General features: G+C 33.3%; 1 protein-coding gene across 3 annotated transcripts in view; it reads right to left on the bottom strand.

The window, feature by feature from the left end:
* Positions 1 to 10000, bottom strand: part of LOC136832149 (kin of IRRE-like protein 2) — a 169457-nt gene that overhangs the window by 107197 nt on the left and 52260 nt on the right. For all 3 annotated transcript variants that reach the window (XM_067092844.1, XM_067092842.1, XM_067092843.1), the window contains exon 2: positions 9740 to 10000. This exon is cut by the window's right edge and continues 562 nt beyond it. In XM_067092844.1, the coding sequence (XP_066948945.1) occupies positions 9740 to 9869 (130 nt within the window). In that variant the 5' untranslated portion in view covers positions 9870 to 10000. The remainder of the gene's footprint in view (positions 1 to 9739) is intronic.

Here is a 10000-nt window from a genome sequence, read left to right as displayed (position 1 = left end):
ATACTACTCACAAAGTTAAATTAAATTCACGTAATGATATTCATCTATGCTCATCATAACTTATTAGTTTTCACGTCACTAATAAGGACTGTTAAATCCCTTTAAATTCATGTGTCAGGATTTAGCTATACTAGCCACAAAGTTAAATTAAATTCACGTAATGGTATTCATCTATGCTCATCATAACTTATTAGTTTTCACGTCACTAATACGGACTGTTAAACTCCTTTAAATTTACGTGTCAAGATTGAGCTATACAAGTCACAATATTAAATTAAATTCACGTAATGGTATTCATCTATGCTCATCCTAACTTATTAGTTTTCACGTCACTAATACGAGCTGTTAAATCCCTTAAAATTCACGTGTCAGGATTTAGCTATACTAGTCATAATATTAAATTAAATTCACGTAATGGTATTCATTTATGCTCATCCTAACTTATTAGTTTTCACGTCACTAATACGAGCTGTTAAATCCCTTAAAATTAACGTGTAAAGATTTAGCTATGCTAGTCGCAATATTAAGTTAAATTCACGTAATGGTATTCATCTATGCTCATCCTAACTTATTAGTTTTCACGTCACTAATACGAGCTGTTAAATCCCTCAAAATTCACGTGTCAAGATAGTAGTCGCAATATTAATTCAAATTCACGTAATGGTATTCATCTATGCTCATCCTAAAGGACCCATTGCTCATGATGAATTGCATTGATTTTACATAAAGCGTTCGCGTTATATCAGTCTTGAAGCCCCTTTTTAATAAATGAATAATATATCTTGGTACAAAGCACAGGATCATTATACAATTGGATGCGTACCATATGCGCCTTTCTATTGATTCCTTGGAATTTTCTCTGAATAAAGTCATATTCATGAATCACAATCATGGCCTGCGGTTACTGCTGGTTTTTCGCAGTCAGTGGAGCATAATTTCAATATTCATGTCCAAATCGACACACTTGGGGTGATTCATGGACGAATATGAAATATTTATTCGTATGTACTTCTACTTTTTTTTTTTTTTACACAGGGCCATGTAGGAATAGTGCAAAGATATGTTGTCTTTGAAGTTTTGCTTTCGTAATTTCTGGTTAAATATTTATCAGTAACTTTAATACTAAAAGGAAAATAGAATGAATTGTTATATATTAGTGGAAAAATCTCCAAGAACGGAGAAAAGAATAGCTCTGGTATGTTCGTTAGCTTGTGTTCTTCATTATTTTTTACTTGCAGTAAAAAAAATCATAGAACAGCCCAGAGCCCCAGGGAAATAAAGTGTAAAGCACCATGTGGAAAAATGTAAAGCGCCATGTGGAAAAATGTGTTCATTTTAATATAAATATTAAACACCATTGGTAATAAGGGCTGAGACTATTGCCTCTAATTATATACACTTTTATTTTACGTCGATGGAAAAGCTTTACTGCAGCCGACCACCCAATACAAACATGAAAAGAAAACTGAGATAGCTTTTTTGTCTAAAAAGACATACCCATATAGCTACTCTCTCTCTCTCTCTCTCTCTCTCTCTCTCTCTCTCTCTCTCTCTCTCTGTATATATATATATATATATATATATATATATATATATATATATATATATATATATATAGATAGATAGATAGATAGATAGATAGATATTTATACATATATATGTATGCATGTATTTATGTATGTATGTATGTCTATGTATAAAAAAAAAAAGATTACCAGAAGCCTACTCAACGTTTTCAGATTTAATATGAAAAGGCCAGCGTTTCCGGAACATATACAATTTTCAAGGCTATAAAAAAATGCACGAATATTCAATAATAAAAAAAAAACACACAATTTCAAGAGCTAAAAAACCAGAAGAAATCAAGGCTACAAAGTTGTTCTCAGCTGCACAGTAAAATATTCAGACACTTGTGATAAAACAATGGACGCAAAAACTAATAATGAGAAGCTTGGCAAAAAGATGAAACAAAAAAATGAAGAATACAATCTGATAAACGCACAAGATCTATTCTTTTCTTCACTCTTGGAGATTTTTCCACTCACATATAACTAGTTATTCTATTTTATATTTTAAGACAATGCGGTGAAGAAGCTACGTTGAGATATTTAACAAAAAAATTATTTATACACATACACACACGCACACACATATATTTATATATATACATAATACTATGTATATATGTATACATATATATGTACATATGTATATACATATATACAGGGACTTGATTACGTTCAAATAAGGATGAACGCCAGATATAAGCTTTGTATTTCTTTTTACAAATGCATTTCGTCTTGCTAACCAAGTACAGTATATTACTGTGGATCCTTCTGTACATACACACTGCCACACACACATATATATACATATATATATATATATATATATATATATATATATATATATATATATATATATATATATATATATATATATATATTATATATATATTATATATATATATATATATATAATAATAATAATAATAATAATAATAATAATAATAATAATAATCTCTTTCTCATAGTGTTCAAATAATGAAGTAAATACTGCAATATCACGAGTTGGGGTACATGTATGCTTTATCAGTATGAGAGAATAAATCAGCACTTCTTCCGTAGCAGGTCACTGGTATACATTTTTGTGTGCAACAGCAGCATAAAATGTATCTTCTCCCTGTTTCAGAGAAGTGAACTATTTTCGTGAATATATGCTTTGCTTGCAGCAATCTTAATGCGCCTCCCTTTTATTCGTCCAAAATCCCAAGGCTTATGAGCCCCTGTTGTGCATGAGAGAGAAAGCCAGCCACAACTCCGCTTTAATGCAAACGCTACGCCCAAAATTGCCTCCGTATGAGAGCGTAGGCAGAATTGCTCTAGTTAAACTGAGTTCCGACATGAACCTCTGGCATCCCGTGATGTGACCAAAATGGTACATGTCGCCCTTTTTTTTTTTTTTTTTTTTTTTTAGGGGAATTTGCTTAATTGAACTAGTACCATTCCGCCGCTAAAATACCAAAGTCTGCCTCAGTGATTTACATAATCGGGCTGTGTCAACGGGTTTTAATTTATACAGCATCTATTTAGGCAAGGATTACGCACAAAGGGTTGCTGTATTCGGTGAATTGATCATTCATCCGCAGACGCAGCCATTTTAATGTCAAATTTAAGATGACTTTAGCACAATAATTCATTTTTAGAACATTCTAAATCTCTGCTAAAAACATAAGTGTCTATTAAGTTCTGCGTATGGCAAGCTGTTCTAAAACAAAATCATCTCGCAGGGCATATTTAGACACTTTGGGACTCTTGAATCGGTCGTTGTGTACTGCTTTCATTGCGGGAAGAATACATAGGAGCTGATAATAATTTCAGTTGAGTTTACTTTGATATCCCGCATAATATGGAGATTTCCGTGATTAAGATGCGCCTGCACTTTTTGAGTAATTAATAAATGACGCTCTGCTGGCTGTGTCCTTTTTTTCTGAAAAAAAAAAAAACTATTGTGCCGGCTTTCTCTGTCCGTCCGCACTTTTTTTGTCCGCACTTTATTCTGTCAGCACTTTTTTTCTGTCCACACTTTTTCTGTCCTCCCTCAGATCTTAAAAACTACTGAGGCTAGAGGGTTGCAAATTGGTAAATTGATCATCCACCCTTTAATCACCAAACATACCAAATTGCAGCCCTTTAGCCCTAGTAGTTTTTATTTTATTTAAGGTTAAAGTTAGCCATAATCGTGCATCTGACAACCATATAGGCCAGGCCACCACCGGGCCGTGGTTAAAGATGCATAGGCCGCGGCTCATACAGCATTATACCGAGACCACCGAAAGATAGATCTATTTTCGGTGGGCTTGATTATACGATGTACAGAAAACTCGATTGCGCCGAAGAAACTCCGAGGCACTTTTTACTTGCTTTCTTTTAAATTCACTGCTTTCTTTTTCTCATAATCTAGGTAGTAAAACTTCAATCCTTAATGTTTTACTATAATTTTTGATAGTTTTTTCTTTGGTCTGCCAAACCTGCATTTTATTTCCGGAAAAGTCCCCTCGTAAATTATACTCATCGTGAAATGTAAAAAAAAAAAAAATATGCTCATCAGCTACACGTCGAAGCCGCCGCACACACTGCGTGATTCACCTCCATCTCACATGCACTCTTGCCCTTCTTGAATACCGAAGTCTTTCGCTTTCCTTTCCAATATTTCTTTAAGGTCATTTACCCAGTATTATCCAGGACTCGCCTTTCGCCTTTATCCGAATAATTCCGAATTACAAACCTTTTCGCTAACCTTCCGTCGTCAGTTATTTCCAAACGACCAGACCATCTCAAAGCACTGCATCCTATCATGCATGTTAACATCTTTACCACATCTGCTTTATCTCTGCATTTTCCACTCATAATTTTTCTTATACCTCGTATACCACGTAAACACTTCATCCCAACGCCTTCATTTTTCATTCGCATTCAATATCCACTCTTTACTTACATAAAAAAAAATACAAGTAAAAAATACACTGAAGTGTCTTCGGCGAAATCGAGTTTTCTGTAACACGTATAATCAAGGCCACCGAAAATATATCTATCTTTCGGTGGTCTCGGTATAATGCTGTATGAGCCGCGGCTTATGAAACTTTCAGCCACGGGCCGGTGGTGGCCTGTCCTATACCGTTGCCAGACGCACGATCATGGTTAACTTTAATCTTAAATAAAATTTTAAAAAATACTGAGGACAAAGGGGTGCAATTTGGTATGTTTTATGATTGGAGGGTGGATAATCAACATACCAGTTTGCAGCCCTCTAGCCTCAGTAGTTTTTAAGATCTGAGGGCAGACAGAAAAAGTGTTGACAGACAGACAAATTACCCATCTCAATAGTTTACTTTTACAGAAAACTAAAATTGGATCATGAGTCCTTCATGAAATCTCGCCTTGGTTTCTAAACTCACTCTAAATCTCTTTACTTCACTTGCTCCAAGACTCACCTCTTCTTTCATTATCAGTTAAATGCAATTCTAAATAACTATATGAAGAAACTTCTGTTGTTCTACTCATTATTAACATTCCACGGTTTATTTTTCTGGTTTTCATTTACACTCATTACCATATTCTTTCGAAATCTTTCATTAGTTTTTGCTGATTCTCGTTACTATCGTTAACCAGTACTAAATCATCTGCAGAGTCAAGCATTCTACACTTTAGTCACAGCTCATTTTTCTATCGTACTTTGAACTTACATCTGTTATCGCAGGCCAACCTTAACACCAAACCAGCCACTTTGCCATTTGCATATCTGAACACGTACTGCGCTTCCATCATAAAATCTCTGAACTGCATTCATTGACTTCGCTCTTGCATCATATATCTTCAACACCCTCTTTATCAGTTCTATAATAAGTTATTAATACGTCTACGCAACACTTTTTACTTTTAAAAGTCTCCACTAACTTTCTTCGTAACCAACGTAAGGTCCATACACTTACCTGATCAAAACCAGTGTTTTTTTTTTCCTGCAGTCCTTTCATCGGCCGTAACTTTCTCAGGTAAAACTCCACAATCCACATCCACAACATGATGCGTTTTCATAAATCAGCATTGTGGGAGGGTCATTAACGATGCATCGAGCTCTCGTTCTCGAACCACTGTTGCAATGCATCAGTCACCTCTACCCTCCCGGACTCTCGTCTTTCCTATTATATCTTCGCATTACATTTGCATAATGGGAGTCATTTCAATTACACATCTCGAGAGTGTAATATTCTAGTCAGGTAAGTGGCAAAGTCATGTAGGTTTTTACACCGTGGAAGGAAAAATTGCAGAGCAGAACGAATACCGTTTCATATCGACGGAAAATATTATATCCTAAAATCCTCGTCAGAGAGAGAGAGAGAGAGAGAGAGAGAGAGAGAGAGAGAGAGAGAGAGAGAGAGAGAGATCCTACTAGTGGGATGAAATATACCTTCGTGTCAATTTGACGTATTTTAAGGTACCCCAGAGATTCAGGGTAAACAAGTTATGAGAATTTCAGGATTTTGTAAAGTAGGTCACGTCTATATTAAATTGTCACAGTTACATGGAGGAAAAAACGGACGGTAAAAACAGTCATCATTTTGGTAGCTGTAAGGCTTTATACGATGGAAATGAAAAAGGATAATATTCATATATTAATACAAGTGGCTAAGACAGTATGTATAAACACACACACATACATACACACACACACACACACACACACACACATATATATATATATATATATATATATATATATATATATATATATATATATATATATATATATATATATATTATATATATATATATATATATATATATATATATATATATATATATATATATATATATATATATACATACAGTATACATATAAAGACAGCAAAGAACGAGGAATTGTCTGCATTGAATGATAATAATTTTTGATACTGAAAAACAAGAAACAGCCTTTGCTAAGCGGGCTTTGAACACGAGAAAAGTTAAATGGAGTTTCGAACAGTTTTGCATAAGATCATAAAAACTTTAGCGCGAAAGGGTTAGGCTTTATCGATATAAAGCGTGGATACTGAGAAAGGCTGATAGCACCAGAGCGCATTTGAAATGGGTTACGAATAGATTAGAGAGGGAGATAAACAGAAAATGAATGAGAAATGAGTCAAGCATTAATGGAAAAGACGCAAATAGGGGATAATCATTTATATGACGTGAATTATGTTAAGAATTCTGTTGATTCATAATAAATATGAGATTAATTTTCCACTTTCCAATAATAATGCATGATACCACACACACACACACACACACACACACACACACACATATATATATATATATATATATATATATATATATATATATATATATATATATATATATGTGTGTGTGTGTGTGTGTGTGTATGTGTGTGTGTGTCTTTAAAAATACACAAAGAAAGTAGAGGAAAATGATATAAACAACGATTTTCTTTAAAAATACACAAAGAAAATAAAGGAAAATCGATACATTTCGAAATAACTATTTCATCTTCGGACAGGTAATCCGTTAGAAAATATATATATACATATGTGTATGAGTCTGCGTGTTTGTGTGTATAAGCAACGATGCCTTTAAGAATACACAAAGAAAGTAAGGGAAAATCGATACATTTCGGAAACAATTGTTTCCATCTCCGGTCAGGTACTGGATTACAACATACAGAAAGCCTATATATGCGGATACAGGACCGTAAACTTGAAGAGTCTTTCTGAAGACAGGTCACAGGTTGGAGATTAGCTGACTACTGAACCAGGATTGTTTCTTTCGGTTTTCTTTAGAATTTGCTGCAGAAATATGTTGTCAGCGATGCCGGAATTCCAAGATCCATGGGAAACATTAATTGCAATTTTTCACTTTGTTAAAGTTTATTCTATCTTTTGGGGTTTGAACAGGCAGCTGACAGATTCCAGTCGACATAACGCTTTGGAATGTTTATTTGGGTAAATATCGGTTCATCTCAATACTACAAATACAGCTGTAGATAATGTTATAAAAACATCCCAGAAATATTAGCGTCTATAAAAGCCCTTGACTCGACTTTGATAAATTTTATATATAGGCTTCACCGATAAAACTCCCTGCCAGAAAATAATACAACATGAACTTTAAGTCAACTACAGACGCCAAAATTCTGCTATGTTTAATAACAGAAATAATTCAAATCATCGTGTCGACTGGAATCTCCCGTGATTTGTTTTCAGAAGCAACTCAAAGGTCAAAGGACAGAATTAGTCTTAATCAGGCTAGCAAACAAAATGAATTTTTCCCAAGGAGCTTCGAATTCCGACGCCATCGAGAACATATCTCTCAAACATATATATAAAAGGAGATGGGAAGAGGTAACCATGGGTCTGCTGTAGCCTATGCTTGGTCTGCAGCTTGCAATAGATGCCAAATTTACTGACCTGCATCTATATATATATATATATATATATATATATATATATATATATATATATATAAATGATAAATATATATATATATATATATATATATATATATATATATATATATACATAAATTTACTGATATATATATATATATATATATATATATATATATATATATATATATATATATATATATATATATATATATATATATATATATATATATATATATATATATATATATATATATATATATATATATATATATATATATATATATATATATGCATGTGTGTATATACATATACTGTATGCAGCTTACCCAATAGATGAATTTACTGATATATATATATATATATATATATATATATATATATATATATATATATATATATATATATATATATATATATATATATATATATATATATATATATATATACACACACATATATATGTGTGTGTGTGTGTGTATATGGGTTTGTGAGTATTTATATATATATATATATATATATATAAATATATATATATATATATATATATATATATATATATATATATATATAGTGTCTGCGTTTACCTATATAGTTTGTGGTTGGATGGTTGCATAAACTAGAATTGACATCTTTCTGTTGTTATGGAATTATGCTACCGATATTGACAGGAAATTCATTTTGCAAGGCAGTTTTGCCTTATGAAATATTGTTACTATAATTTTATGAAGGACTAAGCATAACGTGGAAATCGATGAGTTATCAGAAGTAAGCTAAAACGATTATCAGATTTATTCATTAATAATTACAGTAGCATTTATAAAAAATGTTAAACAAACTGCTTAAAAAATGCTACTATTAGTGATGATTGAAACAAAATTCTGACTTTTTTCAGACACTGATAATCTCATCTACAATTACAGCAAAGAAAGACGATATATAAACGCGTTCTCTGTAACGAACTTCCAAGAAGTAGTTTAAGTAGTTTGAAGCTACAATGAAATGCACACAGTTATGTGAACTACTATGATAGAAAAAAATTACGAAATTATTTCGTAATTCTGCTGACCACTACAGTTCCCCCAGGAGTGATGGCGCCCAATGCAGATTGGGAGGAATAATCATAAAAATGTATATTAACATCAAGGGAGGAATAACCATAAAATGCATATTAATATCTTGGGAGGAATAACCATGAAGTGCATATTAAGCTCACGGGAGGGATAATAATAAAACGCATATTAGCATCATCTAATAAACGCCTGGTGGTAGCTACTGCTTTCTGTTCTCTTACATAAGCTTAATGACGATGCATAAACCTCATCTGACATTGTATACCGCTGTTATTCACTGGCCTACTGTGCGAAATTAACGCAAGGCAGCATACGGCACCGAACATTAGTACTCATAGTTTTCTGGTGAAAGGAGGCAGCTAGCTGCATAAATACAATGCCTCCTTCGCTGCAAGGTTGCGAACGCCAAAATTATTGACCGCTAAAGGAGCTGGCATGTGGAAAACAACGCTAATAGCAACAACAACAGCACTGAGAATGATCGAATGGTTTCATTGCCATTGTTTGTCCTTTATTTCCTTTGCCTGCTGCACTTGGAGAATTCTGCCTTTATTTTAGTGCTGTAGACAAAACTAAAAGCAATGAATCATTTGCAGTTATTCGGGATTATTCCCCCTTTGCACTGTTTCTGCAAGCTCTCGATCATGAAGTTACCGCTAATACTAAGGGGCAGTGGTCATTTTAAACCATAACAAAGAACAAATCAAAGGCATGACTGTACTTACAATTCGGTGATATCCTGGCATAGGATGGTTGCAGGCTGACGATAAGAAGGAAACAACCAAAAACTGAGAAACGTTTCCCCACCCAAGTATTGGCTGGTACCGATGACGTAATTTCACGCCAGCCAATCATAGTTCGTTGTCACCTATGATAGCTGCTGTATCGGTTAATGGCACGGGTGGCTGTCAATTATGTTTTTTTTTTTTTTTAATAATGTAAACACATAGCTGAGTCACCTACAGTTTTATATTTAGGTTTCTTAC

Source organism: Macrobrachium rosenbergii, chromosome 49 (assembly GCF_040412425.1).
Source record: "Macrobrachium rosenbergii isolate ZJJX-2024 chromosome 49, ASM4041242v1, whole genome shotgun sequence".
NCBI classification, from domain to species: domain Eukaryota; kingdom Metazoa; phylum Arthropoda; class Malacostraca; order Decapoda; family Palaemonidae; genus Macrobrachium; species Macrobrachium rosenbergii.
This window is presented reverse-complemented; position numbering and strand designations above follow the sequence as displayed.